This window comes from Geotrypetes seraphini, chromosome 6 (assembly GCF_902459505.1).
Source record: "Geotrypetes seraphini chromosome 6, aGeoSer1.1, whole genome shotgun sequence".
In the NCBI taxonomy this organism is placed as follows: Eukaryota; Metazoa; Chordata; class Amphibia; order Gymnophiona; family Dermophiidae; genus Geotrypetes; species Geotrypetes seraphini.
In genome coordinates, this window is record NC_047089.1 from 185,271,073 (window position 1) to 185,289,441 (window position 18,369).

At 48.4% G+C, this 18,369-nt stretch overlaps 1 protein-coding gene across 2 annotated transcripts in view; it reads right to left on the reverse strand.

Moving 5' to 3' along the window:
- Positions 1-386: 386 nt before the first annotated feature.
- The window catches only part of MRPS24 (mitochondrial ribosomal protein S24), a 28,802-nt gene continuing 10,819 nt past the window's right edge, over positions 387-18,369 (reverse strand). The window contains exons 4-6 of one of the 2 annotated variants that reach the window (XR_004539924.1): positions 3,565-3,851; positions 2,646-2,700; positions 387-1,667 (exon numbers count right to left, since the gene is read on the reverse strand). Coding sequence is in view for 1 of the 2 variants with exons in the window: in XM_033949294.1 (XP_033805185.1) it covers positions 3,568-3,851 (284 nt within the window). In the remaining variant the exon portion in view is untranslated. The remainder of the gene's footprint in view (positions 1,668-2,645; positions 2,701-3,564; positions 3,852-18,369) is intronic. The other variant, XM_033949294.1, reaches the window with a different exon arrangement.

Genomic DNA, 18,369 nt, shown 5'->3' on the forward strand with positions numbered 1-18,369 from the left:
AAATAGTTTTCTTCCTAGTAACTCTAAAGTTTTCTTCTTGTTACTTTGGACCTTTAGCTCAATTCAAACTGGGGCTGGGGGGTCTAATTAAGAGAAATTTTGTTCATAATCATCATAGGATTTCGCCCCTATTTTACAGTACAGTATATTCTAGCCACTGAATCAGTAACCCTGGCTTTTAGAACTAAATCATGAGCCCTAGATGAAGAAATCAGCTTGTCACCCCTGAGAAAATATGAACGCATCCCTTCCTCTCAGAAGCTATGAACACTATCTCCCCCCCCCCCCACACACACACACACACACACATGCGCATAATACACACTCCCAACTCTAGCTAATCAGATAAGCCATGGCACTGGATATAGTTAACGTAACCTACAACAGTATGTCAAATAAATTTACATCAAGCAAAAATTTCAGCTCAAAAATTACACAATTTGATTTTCTTTGAAATTCATTTAAACGTCCACAGTATAATTTGTTAACCTGCTTCAGCCCCTCCCCAGCTCCCATCTTTGGTATACTGCCAGATTAGCATTTACCAGTGGCTCTTTCTTTTGCTTTAGTGCATGTAGGGGGAAGACGAAAAAAGAGGACACATGGCCCTGTGCTCACTCCCCCAAATATCTTCCCCCCTTTTCACCCATTTCCTTGGTCCCCCTTCCCATCCTCTGAACTCTTTTAATGCTTCTTGCTCTCTCTCTCCCTCCCTCACCCATGGGTACTTCCCTCTCCTTGCAATCCTCCTCTCCTGTGGGTGCTTCTTTTTCTCCTTACAACCCCAAAGATGCCGCTCTCTCCTTCCAATCTCCTCTCCTGCTGTTTCTGTCTCTCCCATCCAGAACTACCCTCCTCCATACGCTTTCCCCAGAACTCTCCCATTTCCATGTTTCTCTAGCCCTCCCTCCATTCTGTTTCTCCAGCCCTTTCTCCTCTCCTGATGTGGATTCTTAATCTTCAGCCCTCCATCCTCCGACACCACTAAGTTTCCCTCACGACCTCTCTCTCTCTAGCTCCTGACTCCCTCACCTACTTCCGCCCCAGTTGTTGTAATTCAATCTTTGGGCAGCAGCAAGCTCCCCTTGTTGCCATTGCCCAAAGATTGAATCACAACAGCTGGGGAAGAGGTTGGTGGGGGGAGTCGGGAGAACTGGCTAAACATGAACAGACACCCCCCCCCCATTTGAGAAAAATTATCCAGACAGTCCTCTAAAAAGAAAACATGTCCATGTATTTATGGATGTATGCTAACCCTAAGTGCACGAAAAGCAGTTTTTTGTACCAGGTACTGGATGGAGATTAAGTATTTATTTACACATTAAAGTTGCTACTGATGAAGAGACCCAGTGTAGTCATCCTTCAAATCTTGTTGAACAGTCTAAACAGAGAAGCCTCCTACCCAGACTTGCTGTGTTACATCCATAGAACCATTCAGTAGCTTGTCCAGTCACATATGCCAACCAATTACTGCCATTCATGGGATTGCTACTGGAAGATAAATTGCAGTCTTCAGTACAAAATGATCTTCAGGCTCAAAATCTGTCCTCCTCACAAGGTGGATAACACAGGCCTTGGAACAACTGTTGCCCTCTAGTTACAACATTGCAGAGCTATTCACGCTGCAGCGTCTGGGAAAGGGGTCTGTGCACGCTACAGGACAGGTTCTGAGGAGAAACAACATTGCAATGAATTAAAGCAAATAAATCTCAAAATTACTTACAGCAGCAGAAGCCAGGTGATAATACTGTCTTTTGGTTCAAACCATGCACTACTTCTGGAGGAATTCAGCACAAAACATTTGATAATTCTCCACTCAGTACTTTTAAATTCTGAAAACTTCTGCATTGTTTAGTTGGAGTGACTTTGCAGAGATTTTTTCCATCACAAGTCCTGAAATTCCCTTTCCAGTTCCCTCTTTCATTCCAAGTACAGTTCTCTCTCCCAGCAAAACCTCTTATTCTATCTATCCCCAAAGTCTTCTCTTTTATGCAATACCCCCACCTCATTTTTTCTCCTCTCCCCCAGGGTATACCATCAGTCTTTATCCCCACATACCAAAGGCATATCCTCAAGATTGTTTTGTTCCAAACCCCACAGCACAATCTCAGCTTTCCCTGCTGTCTCCTTTCCCCATGGCACACTTACCTTTTGCTGCCCTTCTCAAGCCCCAGGATGCACTCACTTTGCTCTGCCCCCATTCTCACTCTCCCCACAGCATATTCACCTTAATCTTCCCCCTCCTTCCCCAAGATACAATCATTTTGCTCTCTCTTCCCTCCCCCACAATCCCTGAGGTGAGGAAGGAAGAAGAGGAGGAATTGAACTGCTGCACATTAGGTCACTTCTTCCTCCTCTGCCAGCCCTAGACCTGTTTAAATTAACAACAGAGCTATTGGGAGGTCCTCGTAGTTCACATAAACAGTCAGGTCAAGGGCCAGCAGAGGAGGAAATGACCCACTGTGCAACGGTTCACTTCCTCCCCTTTTGCCATGCAATCTCTGCAGAGCCTAGGAGAGACTTTCACAAAATTCTGCACATCAAAATCTGCGTGTTATGTGGAGGTGGGGAATTCTGCCCAAATCCTGCACTGCACAGAATTCCCCCAGTACATTCTATTTCAACTACTCACAGCAGAGACGTACCTTGTTCACTGGTTACCAAAGTGTGGCCAATCATAGCAGAAGTGATCACAAGACACTGCAAGTAATGCATGTGCATCCTAGTCAGTCTCTCTCCAAATTACCCTTTTATAAACACAGTAATAAGTCCTGTGTAAAATCTACAGTGCACACACAATACTGCATTATTGCATACTTACTTAAGCAGTTTTTTTTTTAGATGGTTTGTGCACAATGGCCAAGGGCTATATTTTACATTGGCAGAACATAATGAGAGTTTCAGAAGTGGTTCTCTCCAGCAACTGCAAACTATAGTTTAAAGTAGGTGGCTTAGAAAGAGGGCCAGTGAATAAGGATTGAACTTCATATTGCAAATACAGTACTTTGTTTATGTAACTCTGAGGGCAGTCATAGCCCAAAGTGACCAACAGCAGCACAGTACCTTGGCCGTTCCCAAAATCAGACTCAGATGATATATTTCCCTTAAACAGCAGTTCCACCCCACTGGCACAATCAGAATAAGGCACATACCAGCTGCTATGAGGTGGAATGTGTAGGTAGTGGAGTCTTCCTATGAAATGCTCCAGATTACCAAACACAGACCATGCTTTCACAAAAGATAATCACCAAGACTTACTGGAACTTTAAATTGAAAGCTGAGAGGAAAGTGCTTTATAATGATTTAATTAATTTCTGTAGTCTCTTTGTTTTGGGATAATCTTGACTCATGTGGTCTAAGGCAGGTATAAAAAATAAAAAGGAAGGTATTAAAGGTGCAGTGTTTCCCTTCCTTGTTCCTGGAATGCTCTAGAAGAAAATACTGCACTGGTCAGATGTTTTCTTATGGAGGCCAGGAATCCACATTGTAGAGAAAGGAAAGAAAAAAATGAAAGGAATGCAATAAATGAAATGAATTATGAAACCAGAAGTGGTTCCCCCTCACCTGCTATAAGTATTTGTAAATGACTTTCTCTTCTACAGTCTGTACCTCCATGGTAACGGGACATTTGTAGAAAAAGCTAAGGAGTGTCTCTGTGTAGCCAATCAGAAAATAGAACTTGTATGGTGCCAGCTTCTGCACAAACACCGCGCAGATGATGATGCGATTGGCACGGCGCTTGATCACAATCTCATTGGCTAGACAACCATGGAAAGTTCCAAATATAAATCTTCGGATAAAGACATCCTCCACTGTCCGCTCTGCTGCGCCATCTTCCCCATCCAGATTACCTGCAAGAAATGTAAGCTAAGAAGAATGCCTTGGCTGAAAGCATCCAGGAGAGAGAATAAAGTGCCATGGAAGCACCTGAGATGGGGGTGCTGCCCAGGATAGGAAACACAGTGACTCAGGAATTAGGCATGTGAGAGCAGTGAGGATATGGCAAGCATCCAGGGAAAAGAAAAAATGTGATTCAGTAGCACTGAGAGGGAAGGGCAGTAAGTGGCAAGTGAAATAAACTAGACAAATTTTTCCCCTTCCCCGTGGGAATTCATTTTCCCGTCCCGGTGAGTTCTTCTCCTGTCCCTTCCTCATTCCTGCAAGCTCTGTCCTCACCTGTACAAGCCTCAAAAGCTTTAAAATTATAAATGTTTGAGGCTTGTGCAGTTAAGGCAGAGTTTACAGGAATGGGGCGGGAACAAGTATTGTGACAAAACTTGCAGGGATGGGGAAAGTGCATTCTTGGGGGGGGGGGGAAATTTGTCCCCGTGTCATTCTCTAAAGTAAACACTTTCAAATAATTCAGTCAGCAAACAAAAATTAAAATTTTGCTCCCTTATTGTAGTTGTTTTTCCCAAGGAGATTTAGGGGCCCCTTTTACTGAGCTTCCTTAACTGTTTATGCAGCAATTAATGTATGCTAACAGTTAATGTAACATTTTAGCAGCTAACATGTAATAATTGCTGCATAAACAGCTAAACACCGGAGAGCACTGGCCTGTATAGGTAACTAACCTGTGAAGGGTGATCAAACAAATTTATAAAAGAGCTCAGCGGTTTAAGGACTTAGAAGCTACTACGTCTCAGCAGTGAATCTTCACCTGCATGTCACAACAGAAACCTTCTCCAGCTTGAACTGTTTCTAGGAACCTGTTTAGAGTATCCACAATCGGGTCCCCTGAAGCAGGGATCGAAACGGGGCAACGTTGGGACCCCCCCAAATCCTGCTTACAAGCTAAGTAAATTCTTTAGAATTTGCCACAGGTGCAGTGACATTTGAAAAAAGCAGTACCTTGTTAGGACAAATCTTTTTGAAGCTTTTAAAGAAGAGTTTTTCACATATACCTTTGAAGGAAGTGATCAAAGATTTTTTATAAAAGGACTATGACTGGAAGGTAAACTCTTTTTCCAAGGGAGGTCTCACAACCTTCCTTTCATAGTTTCGTATCTCTGAGCTTTTTTATAAATTTGTTTGATCACCCTTCGCAGATTAGTTACCTATACAGGCCAGTTCTCTCCGGTGTTTATCATAGCTTTTCTGGCTCTGTGTCTATTAACTATATCCATGAATGCACTTTAGTAAATTCGCATAAACAGCTAAGGCAGAAATGAGATAGAGAATGGAGAAGGACTGCATCTTATAATTAAAACAAAAGTAGTTACTGCACATTAATTGTTAACGCGACATAATATGGTATACTTAATCCCACCTCAATAGGTGTAGTTAACTATACTGTGTCACCTGAAATAGAGTTAATACACAACAAAGAACTCTTATATTTAACTGTATTGGAAAATGCTGGAAACATCCTCAAATACTTTAACACAAAGGTTTTGCAGTTACAACACAGTAACTGCAAACCCTTAACACAGTCCAGTAACGAAAGATTACGTTCTTACCTTTGCTAATCTTCTTTCTTGTAAATCCATGCTCTATTCCTGGGTTATGTATCCCTAGTCATAAGACTGCTTGTAGGAAACCTCAATTACATAACTTTTTAGATCCTCCCCTCTTACCTCAGGACTGCCCTCAGGTATTCAGTTTGTAGAAAAGTAGACAATCAACTGTAGAGGACACAGACAAAAGGGAGGGGTACAGGGAAATTTCCTAATAAATCAGTCTAATCTGCCCATAACATGAAATATCATAACAATCATAAACAATCAAAACAGGTTATTAAACAGTATAAACCTGAAATAAACTATGCTATAAGGAGACAGCCTGCACTAACGGAAGGGTGTGCTACAATTAGGGACCCCCAAGGCAAAGTGCGAAACATATTTGGATGGTACTCTTAGAAAGGCTGGAATATGGAGATAGGCCTCCATCAGGTCCAGAGAAGCTAAGAACTCCCCTGAAGTCACCAAGGTGATTACTGAGTGAACTGTTTCCATCCTGAAATGGGGGACTTTGAGGGCTGCATTAAGGTCCAGGATTAGGCTCCAGTCTTCGGAGCCTCTCTTTGGCACGATGAAATATATTGAGTATCTGCCCGAGCCATGTTCCAGAATGGGCTTGATAGCTGTGATGTTCAGCAATCTTTGGACCATTGCCTCCACGCGGGCCACCTTTTCCAGCCTTCCTGCCGGGGAATCCAGAAAGAGCTCTGACAGGGGCTGATGAAACTCGAGTTTGAAGCCATTCCGAAGAATATCCAAGATCCAGTGATCGAAGGTAATCTAAACTAAACTAACCCTTAGGTTGTATATCGCATCCTCTCCACAATCGTAGAGCTCGGCACGGTTTACAGGAGCTGGGATAGAAAAGGAACTCCAATGAAGGGTTACAGGCCTTAGTATAAAGAATGTTTAGAGGGGCTTAGTATACCAGAGAGGGAGGAAGTATTACATTTTTGAGAATAGCCAAGTTTTCAGATGTTTTCGGAAAAGTTGGAGGGAGCTCAGATTCCGGAGTGGGGAGGTAAGGTTGTTCCAGAGCTCAGTGATTCTGAAAGGGAGAGAAGACTAAGAGCTGCCCCCGATCTTCAGAGGAACAGCCAGATATCTGGCGTCAGAATTGTTTCTCAGAGGTCGAAGCCAATTGGCTCCTTATCGACTGCTGGTGCCGGAAACCGCCGAACCGCTGTTTGACTGAGAAAACCGCTGCTCTGAGCTCACATAGTACTGACTAGAACATCTGAAGGGATAAAAGCTAGGATGCCCTGGACCTCTAGGAGGCCGGGGCCTATTGTCTGGCAAAGACTTGGGTTTACGGTCCTGCACACTAGTCATAAGATCATCCAGACCTTTACAGAACAGCAATTGGCAACTGAAAGGAAGCCTACTCAGGATCACCTTGGAGGATGAGTCACTGGACCACTGTCAGACCCACAACATCCTACGTGCTGAAATGGAATATGCTGAGAGCTTACTGAGCACTCTAAAGATATCATTCAAGACGTCCACCGTATAATCCACACCAGAAATCAGAAAGGGAAGGCAAGGAGCGTGTCAAGATGGCGACGGCAAAGAGCTTCTTGTGACCAAAATCCAGCCTGCAGTCCTAGGTATCCTTTAATACCATGCTGCATTCACTGGGAAAGGAGGTATGCTTTGTAATCTGCACCACCAGTGAATCCACTTTCGGAAGAACAAAGAGCTGGTTAAATTCCAGTTTCATTGCATAGAGCTTTTGCATAGGGCCACCCAAAGGGACCCTTCTGGGACCTTTCAATGGTCCATGAGCATTTTGGTAATGTCTTGATGAGAGGGAAAACAGGAGATCTGTGCCTCTGTGTTGGTCATAAATAAACACTGTGTAGTGGAAGACTGTGGAGTCTCTATCTTTAATTCCTACAGGGATTCCATGATCACCTCCAAAAGCACTGAAGGCTTAAATAACCTGCACACAGTCAGGTCTTCCCTGAGATCAGGGACCTCCACCAGATTCGGATCTGGCCCCCCTAGAGATGATACAGCATCTCCTGCTACAGAGGACCCTGGCCCAGATTCTCAAAACTTTAACACCATCGCTAAACTGTTTACTGACGGTTTAGTCTGTACGCATTTTAGCGGCGGATTATCAAAACAGATTATCTCTGTCAATAATGAGCTTTCTAGCAGTCTCCAACAATGACATGCAAATAGACTCTTCAACATCAGCATCAGCTTTTGGCGACAAAAATAAGTGACTAGTCCAAGGTAGAGGTCTACACGGGAACGGGGATCCCCCCAAGGTCAACAGGACTCCCAAAGGGACCCTTCCGAGGCATACGGGATTCCCATGTGGACCCCCTCCAAGGCCCACGGGACTCCCACGGGGATGAAACTGGGGTTCCTATCTTCCCAACTCGAGGCCTACCTTACTTCCAGTCCGGTGCTGCGCTGAGCTCTGTCCGAGTCCTGACAAATCAGCAGCATGTTACATAAGCATGGAGCTCATCACATAGGCAGTAAGCTCAGCATAGGCACACATTGGTTCAGCTGCAGCACAATGAGCCAATCACAAACAAACTCAGAGTTCTAAGGTCGTTGTGATTGGCCCATTGTGCTACAGCTGAACCAATGTGTGCCTGTGCTGAGCTTACTGCCTACGTGATGAGCTCCAGCCTGGAACGTCACTTGTTTCTGTGTCTTCACAGCCTCAGTGTTCTCGGCCAGGTGAGTTCCTTGCAGGGGAAGGGTTGGAATGCTGCTTCCGTTACAGGAGGGCGGCGGTTGTCGCATTGATCTCAGACTGACCGTCTTATCCCCCCTTAGCAGTTCGTAACGGGGTAAAATAGGTCCTTTACTGGGCAAAGTGGTGAAGGTGCTCGGCAGGAGTCAGGCACTTAAAAAGACCTGGTTTTGCCTCTCTGACGTGCATGGTAAAAATCATAGCAGTATAATTGATTCCAAGGGAAAACCCAGGAATGGATCAACTTCTTTGGTTGGCCCGGATTAAGGTAGTAACCGTGAGCCTGCTGAGGGGGAAGGGAAGGAAAAGAAAGTTGTAATAGAGATGCCAAGTTATCCAGTTTAAGGCTGGAGGCTTTATAGCCAGGTCTGGTTTAGCACTTACATCCCCAAGCAGTGTGAGATTTGGAATCGGTGTAGCACAGTGGTCTCAAACTCGCGGCCCGCCAGGTACTATTTTGAGGCCCTTGGTATGTTTATCATAATCACAAAAGTAAAATAAAAGTTTCTTGATCATATGTCTCTTTAGCTATAAAGACAATATTATTATTAAGACTTAGGCAAAAGGAAAGATTTATAAACTATAAAGAGATTTACCTCATGCAAAAAGCACAGTTACTTACCGTAACAGGTGTTATCCAGGGACAGCAGGCAGATATTCTCATATGTGGGTGACGTCATCCACGGAGCCCTGACGCGGACAGCTTTTCAAGCAAACTTGAAGAAGTTTCAAGCTTGCTATGCTGCACCACGCATGTGCATGCCTTCTTGCCCACTAGAGGGTGCATCCCCACCTCGTGGTCCTCAGTTCCATAGCTAGCAAAGAAGCCATCCCCGGGGAGGAGGGCGGGTTGTGAGAATATCTGCGGGTTGTGGATAACACCTGTTACGGTAAGTAACTGTGCTTTATCCCAGGACAAGCAGGCAGCATATTCTCACATGTGGGTGACCTCCAAGCCAACCAAAAAAGGGCAGGTGGGAGGATGGCAATTTAAGCAAACAGATTACGCAACACCGACTGGCCAAACCGGACGTCGCTCCTGGACAGAGTATCCAGACAGTAGTGGGAGGTGAAAGTATGAACTGAAGACCAAGTGGCAGCCTTACAGATGTCCTCAACAGGTGTAGACCGGAGGAAAGCAACAGAAGCTGCCATAGCTCGGACCTTATGCCCCGTGAGCAGTGTTCCCTCTAAGGTGAGCGCATGAGCGATCGCTCACTATTTTCAGTGGCGTCGCTCATACGCTTTCCCCTGTCGCTCACTCGAGGGAGGTGAGAGGAAGCGGCGGCAGCGGCCTGTATTTTCCAAAGTTGAAAGATGCAGCGGCGGCTCCTCTCAAGATCCCCGACTGCATCGGACTTCATGAGAGGAGCCGCTGCCACGTCTTCAGTGGCTACCAAGGGGGGGGGGGGGGGGCGGTCCGCTCCGGCTGTGCATATCCCCTAAGGCTGCAGTCGGAGAGGAAGTTCAGGCCAGCCAATCACTGCCTTGCTGAGCGGAACTTCCTCTCCGACGGCAGAATTGATGTCGGGGGAAGCAGAGAGAGCTTGGGGCAGCCGCGGCGGTGGCTTTGGGGCCTGTTTCCCCCCGATGGTTGCGGCGGTGGTTTTGGGGCCTGTTTCCCCCCGATGGTTGCGGCGGTGGCTTTGGGGCCTGTTTTCCCCCCGATGGTTGTGGCGGTGGCTTTGGGGCCTGTTTCCCCCGATGGTGGCAGCAGTGGCTTTGTGGAGGGTAGGGAGAAAGAAAGGGGGCAGGCAGGGAGACAGAAGGGAAACAGAAAAAAAGAAAGGGGGCATCAAGAGGGAAAAAAAGAAAGAAAGGGCAAGGAGAAAGGAAGAAAAAGTTGGGGGAGGGAATGAGGTCTGGAGTAGAGGAAGCATACAGGCTGAAAGAAGGGAAGAAAGATTGGATGCACAGTCAGAAGATGAAAGTGCAACCAGAGACTCATGAAATCACCAGACAAGGTAGGAAAAATGATTTTATTTTAAATTTAGTGATCAAAATGTGGCTGAATTTATATATGCTGTCTATATTTTGCATTAAGGCCCCCTTTTACTAAACCGCAATAGTGTTTTTTTGCGCAGGGAGCCTCTGAGCGTCAAGAGCAGTGCTGGGCATTTAGTGCAGTTCCCTGCGCTAAAAACTGCTATTGTGGTTTAATAAAAAGGAAGGGGGGTATATTTGTCTATTTTTGTATGGTTGTTACTGAGGTGACAATGCATAGAGTCATCTGCCTTGACCTCTTTGAAAAAAACCCAGAATAGGAATGATAATTAACATTTTCTCAGCATATAGTGTGCTTTGTGTTTTTTAATTTTATTGTTGGTAGATCATTTTGACTTGGTCATTTTAAAGTAGCTCGCAAGCCCAAAAAGTTTGGGCACCCCTGAGCTAGAGCGCTGAAGCTGTGTATTTCTATTTTATCCCCCCTTTTACAAAACTGTGGAGCGTTTTTTAGTGCCAGCCATGGTGGTAGCAGCTCTGATGCTCAGAATTCTATGAGCGTCAGAGCTGTTACCACCGTGGCTAAAATCCACACTACAGTTTTGTAAAAGGGGGAGGGGTTAGTTTGTGATGACATATTCCATACTAGGCGAAGGTGTTTTCTGTGTTCTGTGTGTTCGAAAGACATGGTTTTCTGTTAGGATTGACGGTGTAGGATTGATCTGTGCTGGTCTGGCTTATTTAGCTTTACAATGGGTGTATTGATGTACTGCTCACTGCAATATGTAAGATGCTGCCTTTTCCTAGGTACTCATGTGTGACGTGGCTTGTTACTAAAAATCATGTTTTTTGTACAGATGGGGGGGGGTGCCAAAAAATGATGGGCCCCGGGTGTTACATATGCTAGGTATGCCACTGTATGTAAAGATACCAGAAAGCTGGCGAAGCAAAAACTTTAAGTAAATTGTTATTCTTCTAAGTTTTGAGTATTTAATCCTCCCACAATCTCACGGGCACTCGTTTCAAGTTTATTGAGATTTTGATTTAAACGCAATATCAAATATTTTCAATGCCTATAACAAAAATAAATTTGGGGAAATAAATAAAACCATTTGAACAATAAACTTGTCCATAGATGATTAAAAATACATAAGGCGTACAAGGATAAACTACATTTGTTTAAAAATGCGTCCTCCGCACCTGCTCATAAATTTGTGGAGTATGTAATTTGTCGCTCATGCATATTTTTTTTTGCACACACCTCATCAATCCTTAGAGGGAACATTGCCCGTGACCCGACCATGCAGCGCGAGACCAGCCTGAGCGTAGCAAAAAGAAATACAAGCGGCCAACCAATTGGACAAGGTGCGCTTGGAAACAGGACGTCCCAACCGATTAGGATCGAAGGACAAAAACAATTGAGGAACCGTCCGATGTGACTGAGTGCGTTGAAGATAAAAAGCCAACGCCCTCTTACAGTCAAGTGTGTGAAGCGCCACCTCGCCAGGATGAGAGTGGGGCTTCGGAAAAAACACCGGAAGAACAATGGACTGATTGAAGTGGAAATCAGACACAACTTTAGGCAAAAATTTAGGATGAGTGCGGAGAACCACCTTGTCATGATGAAATACAGTAAAGGGTGGATCCGCTACCAAGGCCTGCAGCTCACTAATCCATCGAGCGGAAGTAAGCGCAAGCAGAAAGATCACTTTCCAAGTCAGAAACTTGAGATGAGATTTATCCATAGGCTCAAACGGGGGTTTCATAAGTTGAGCCAGAACCACATTAAGGTCCCAAACCACAGGTGGAGGCTTAAGTGGAGGATGGACGTTCAAGAGACCCCTCATGAAACGAGAAACCAAGGGATGAAGAGATAGTGACTTTTCCTCAAGCTGCTGATGGAAAGCAGCAATGGCACTAAGATGCACCCGAATAGAAGTCGTCTTCAGACCAGAATGTGACAAATGGAGCAAATACTCCAGGACCGAAGCCACGGGAACTGACACGGGGTCCAGACAATGAGAGGAACACCAAGATGAAAATCTGGTCCATTTTTGGGAGTAGCAAAGCCGAGTAGAGACCTTGCGAGAAGCCTCCAAAACTTCCCGGACTGACTGAGATAAGGAAACAGAAGTCAAGGGGACAGAAACCAAGCTGTCAGATGTAAGGACTGAAGATTGGGATGCAAAAGAGAATCCCGACTCTGAGACAGCAGAGAGGGAAAAACAGGCAGAAGAAGAGGCTCCCTGACACTGAGTTGAAGAAGCAGGGAGAACCACGGCTGACGAGGCCAACGAGGGGCAATTAGAATCATATTGGCCCGTACCGACTTGAGATGTACCAACATCCTCAGGATCAGAGGAAAAGGAGGAAACGCATAGAGGAACTTCCCTCCCCAATCGAGAAGGAAGGCGACGGCCTCGAGACGATCCGGGGAATACATCCGAGAGCAATAGAGAGGCAGTTTGTGATTCACTGGGGAGGCGAACAGATCTATTTGAGGAGTCCCCCACCGGTGGAACACCTGGTGCAAGACCTGAGATTGCAGTGACCACTCGTGCGGCTGGAGAATACGGCTGAGTTTGTCCGCCAGGCAGTTCCGCTCTCCTTGAATGTAAATCGCCCGAAGGAAGATGTTTTGGGAAATCGCCCACTCCCAGAGGCGAAGGGCCTCCTGGCACAGAGACCAAGAGCCTGTCCCCCCTTGCTTGTGCACACCTGGTTGTCCGTCCGGACTAGAACTACCTGATCGTGAAGCAGGTGGCAGAAGGCCCGAGCAGCCAGGAAAATGGCTCGAAGCTCCGAAACGTTGATGTGACAATGAAAGTCCTCTGCCGACCACATTCCCCGAGTGCGCAGACCGTCGAGATGAGCCCCCCCAAGCTTACTCCGAGGAGTCCGTGGTTAGGATCTTGTGGTGCGGAGGGGCGAGAAAGAGCAAACCCCTGGAAAGATTGGAAGAGTTGGTCCACCAACGGAGTGAGCGTCTCAAAGAGGGAGTCACCGTCACAGGACTGGAGATCAGGTCCCGGTCTTGACGCCACTGTGAGGCCAACGTCCACTGAGGGATCCGCAGATGAAAGCGGGCAAACGGCATGACATGGACTGTAGACGCCATATGACCCAGCAGAATCATCAGGCTTTTCGCCGAGACCGAGGGCAGCAGCGAAATCTGCCGACTCAGGCGGACAAGAGTCTCCAATCACGGAGGAGGAAGGAACGAACGGAGGCGAACCGTGTCCAGCACGGCCCCGATGAACTGTAGAGATTGAGAAGGGGACAATTGGGATTTTGGAAAATTCACCTCGAACCCCAGACGCTGAAGAAAGATGATAGTCTGTTGGGTCGCTAAGATAACCCCCTCCCTGGACGGTGCCTTGATCAGCCAATCGTCCAGGTAGGGAAAAACCTGAAGGCCCCTGGACCGCAAAGCTGCTGCGACAACCACCAAGCACTTCGTGAAGACTCGAGGGGACGAAGCCAATACGAAGGGGAGGACCCGGTATTGAAGGTGCAACTCCCCCACCTGGAAACGCAGGAATTTGCGGAAGGCGGGATGCACCGTAACATGGGTATAAGCCTCCTTCAGGTCGAGGGAGCACATCCAGTCCCCCTCGTCCAGCAGCGGGTACAGAACCGGAAGGGAGAGCATACGGAACTTCTCCTGGACCAGGTACTTGTTGAGCCGCCAGAGGTCCAAAATGGGGCACAGGTCCCCGGTCTTTTTCAGGACCAAAAAATAATCGGGAGTAGAACCCCTTGCCCCGCTGACATGGGGGCACATGCTCCACCGCCCGAAGGCGCAACAAAGCCCTGGCCTCTGACAGGAGAAGGGGGAGTTGCGACCTGTTGGAAGGACACGCGCTGGGCAGACTGTCCGGAGGATGTTCCTGTAAATTGAGTGAATAACCCTCGGACACGACCCGGAGAACCCAAGCGTCCGAGGTGAGGAGGGTCCAAGAGTGATGGAAAGCGCGCAGACGACCCCCGATGGGCAGCGGGGTCAACGACAGTGCGGAAGGGACCCACCCCCAACCGCCCAAGGCGTCAAAAGGACGGTGTGGATTTAGACACCCCCTGCGCCTGAGGCTTCTGCTGCTGCGCCCGAGACTGCTGAGGAGGTCTCCTAGGCGGGGGCCTGGAGAAAACCGATGTGGTCTTCTGGGGATAGCGCCTAGGCGGAGCCCGGTAGGTCTTAGGAGCCGACGGTTTCACCTTTGGACGCACCAGGGAAGCGAAGGACCGTTCGTGCTCGGAAAGACGTTTGTAGCCGCCTCTAGAGAGTCATCAAAAAGCTCCGAGCCCACACAGGGCAGATTGGCCAAGCGCTCCTGCAGATTAGGATCCATGTCAACGATCCGAAGCCACGCTAGGCGGCGCATAGCGACCGCAAACGCAGAGACCCTGGAGGTCAATTCAAAAGCGTCGTATGTCACATGGAACAGATAGAGACGAAGCTGGGAGAGAGACTCCATCAGCTTCCCAAAGTCGTCCCGATGAGACTCCGGCAAGACCCCGTGAAAGCGCGGCATAGACTTCACCATGTGATGGAGGTAAGAAGTGAATGTGAAGGCATAATTCAGAACTCGATTCGCCATCATGGAGTTCTGATACAACCTCCTGCCAAACTTGTCAAGGATGCGACCCTCTCACCCCGGTGGCACCGCAGCAGAAACTCGAGAAGGCTGGGACTTTTTGAGGGAGGACTCCACCAACAAAGACTGGTGGGATAACTGAGCCCTTTCAAAGCCTTTACAAGGCACCGTGCGATACTTTGATTCCATTTTGGAGGGGACAGCCGTCACCGCATAGGGGAATTCCAAATTCCACAAAAAAGCCTGCTGCAAAACCTGGTTTAACGGGAGGCGAGGAGACTCCCGAGGCGGAGAAGGCAAATCTTGCTCCGCCAAAAATTCCTTGGAGCACTGCGACCCCGCCAAAAGGTCCAGATCCAAGGCTTTCCCCATGTCCTGTACAAACCTCGAGAACGAGGAGGGACGCAGACCAGACCGGTCATCCTCAGGGGAAGGGATCGAGAACCCCGAGCCGCAGAAAACGAAGGAGACGCCTTGCGAGAATAGCGGGGCTCACGGCCAGCTCCCACATCCGACCCCCAAGAAACAGCGCCGAGAGAATGCGCCGGGGACGGAGACCTCCGAGGCCCCGAGGAGCCCCTCAGGGAAGACCTCGGTGTGTGGGGCACAGAAACCTTCCGACGCCTCAGAGAGGAATCCCTGGAGCCCCGGGGCGAACCCTTCCGAGGAGGAGAGCGAAGTAGCCTCGGATTAGAAAGGCTAAGCTCAGACACCCGGAGCACCTCGACGTCCCGGGCCGGCAGGGAGCGACCACGCCTCAGAGGCAAACCTCGAGAACGCTTCGGCCTCCTGGAACGGCGCTTCGCCCGAGGTCGGCCCGAGGGCGAGGAACCCTCCGAAGCCCTGGACGAGGAGTCCGAGGAAAAAGCCTGCGAGTATGGTGCACCTTGTCCCGCGGTGCTCGGACACTGCGCTCAGGCTGGGCCGGGGTCGAGGTCGGGGCCGAGGCAGGCTGCAAATGGGCTAGAGCCGAGGACAGCTCTGAGGAAATGAGCGCCCGGAACATGTCCTGGAAATCCGGGACCGCCATCATGGACGGCATGTCAGATGCAGCTGGATACTCCGCAGAGGGCGACCTCAGTAATGAGTATTCCCAAGGAGTAGTAGACTTAGACGACTGGGGCGGGGCCGAGGTCGACCCACCCACCCCCGTCGAGGATCCCGAGGATGGCTTTTTCGCCGACACGGCACCTGAGGAGGGAAGCGGGGACTTACCCGGAGTCGGCTTCGAGGTCGAAGACATCCGAGGCGGGGCTGAGGGGACCGAGGCCGAGGTCAAGGCCGGGGCCGAAGCCGAGGCCGACGTCGAGGCCTGTCCCGCCGCGGGCTCCACAACAAAACAGCGAGCACCATACGAGCACGCCGGCGGCGGAGGGCCCGAGGTTGGAAGGTGGCACACCTGGGGTAGGAATCAGTAGGGTGGTCAGCACCCAAACACAGGAGGCACCACCGATGGGGGTCAGTGATCGACAGCAGCCGATCACACCGGGTGCACTTTTTGAACCCCGACAAGGGCCGGGACATGAAAAAACAGTAGGCCGCGAACGATCGAGGTCCCGTGGCCGCGGCAAACCGGGAGCCCCTGGTGCCAAAACAGAAGAATTTTTTTTTTTTTTTTTGGATCGATTTTAGAAACACAAAGAAACAAAAGAAGACAACGCACAGCGACTTCGAGAAAACAACAAAGCCGCGGTGCTAGAAGGCAAACGACATGGAGAGAAAAACACGACAGGGCTTCTGGCTCCGCGGAAAGAACAGAACTGAGGACCACGAGGTGGGGATGTGCCCTTTAGTGGGCAAGAAGGTATGCACATGCGTGGTACAGCATAGCAAGCTTGAAACTTCTTCAAGTTTGCTTGAAAAGCTGTCCGCATCGGGGCTCCTTGGATGACGAATATGCTGCCTGCTTGTCCTGGGATAATTGTCATTTCTTTCATAAGACATTAGCTATTTTTTCTGTGGCCCTCCAATTACTTACAAATCCAAAATGTGGCCCTGCAAAGGGTTTGAGTTTGAGACCACTGGTGTAGCACATGGATTATTACGAAAACTATTTGTATTTTATTGTTGGTTTAAATAAACTAAGGCTAAAAAAAAAATCAAAACTTTCTGAAGTAATTGCTGCTTTTTTATGGGGACAGGTAACTTTTAGGGGGGGATGAGCGGGGATGGGTGGGGACGAGGGATTCTTCGCGGGGACGGATTGATTCCTTGCGGGGACGGGTGGGATTTTGGCGGGGACGGGTGGGATTTCTGTCCCCGCGCAACTCTCTAGTCCAGGGGTGCCGGTAAAGGCAAGTGTCAGAGACTGCTAGGGGGAAAGATGCTCATTCTTTCCCCTTACATCACAACAACTCTCCCTTGCAGCAGCGGCGACACCTCCCCCCCCCTGCAGCAAGAGAGATTTCTATTCTCTCCTGCTGCCAAGAAACGCCTGCCACCACCCAGCCACACACCCTGCAGCGAGAGATACCCACTCTTTCCCTCTGCCAAATGACCCCCTGCCATACAACACCTCCCCCTTACCTCTAAGCAGATGACCTAAGGGACGTGGATTCCTTCCTTCCACTTGGCCTGCGTCATCCAAAATGGGCCTTTCCCTCCTCAGTGCATTTTGGGATGCACCGAGGAGGGTCCTGAGGCTCTGATTGGCCCAAGTTATTTAAGACCAATCAAAGCTTTAGGCCCCTTCTCGGTGCATCCAGGTGTATCCCAAGATGCACCGGGGAGGGGAAGGCCCATTTTGGACGACGCAGGTCAGCTGGGAGGAGAGAATATGCGTCCCTTAGGTCATCTACTTAGCGGTAAGTTAGAAAGGGCGTCGGAGGCAGGAGAGAGGTGCTGTATGTGGGAGGGGAGGGTCACTTGGCAGCAGGAGAGAAGGGGAGGGGGGAGAAATACAACCAACCACAGCCAAACCTCCCGGCTAGTTACATGGTCAGATCAGCCTGTACTCAAGTGCCTTAATTCCGCAGGGGTGAGCACCGCTCCTAGGGACCTTCCCTGAGCTCCAAGTGCTAGGGCAGGACAGTCAGGCAGGTCCCCTTTTGGAAGGGTTCCCTCCCCACTCCACCAGCTACAGACCATATATCCTATGGTCCTATGATCCTATATCCTCTCCCAGGCAGAGCTGCCCCGGGATTACTGGGAACCTCTGTAGCACTGGGAAGCCTCACAAAGGTCAGAATAAACCCCAAAAATAAAAAATCTAATGACACCTTCTCAACTCTTTTGCAGAAGGTAAAATTGAAGAGGGAACTCTGCCCAGAGGAACGAGGAGGTGGAGTTGAGAAAAATGATTGGTGTCTTCTGCAAGAGTTAAAGTGCATAACCCATAAGGAATTGGATGCTATATGCACAGGAAACTAAGGGTCTGCAACTTGCAAAATTTTGTTTTGGAACATTTCCCATGTTGTTTACAGGAAATGTTCCCTTTTATCCATTTTAGGTTTCTTTTTTTTTGTTAATGGGAGCAATATTTTTAAGAGCACATACTCTTCCAAAATACTGAGCCCTCTTTTGAAAAGTGTATGCGCTATTTGCATGTGTGCACACTTTTCTGGAACAGTGTGCACTATTAACAACAGAAGAGAAAAACAACATTTTGATATTTTTCCTATCATTTGGGGGGGAAAAAAAGGACAGAAAATGTCAC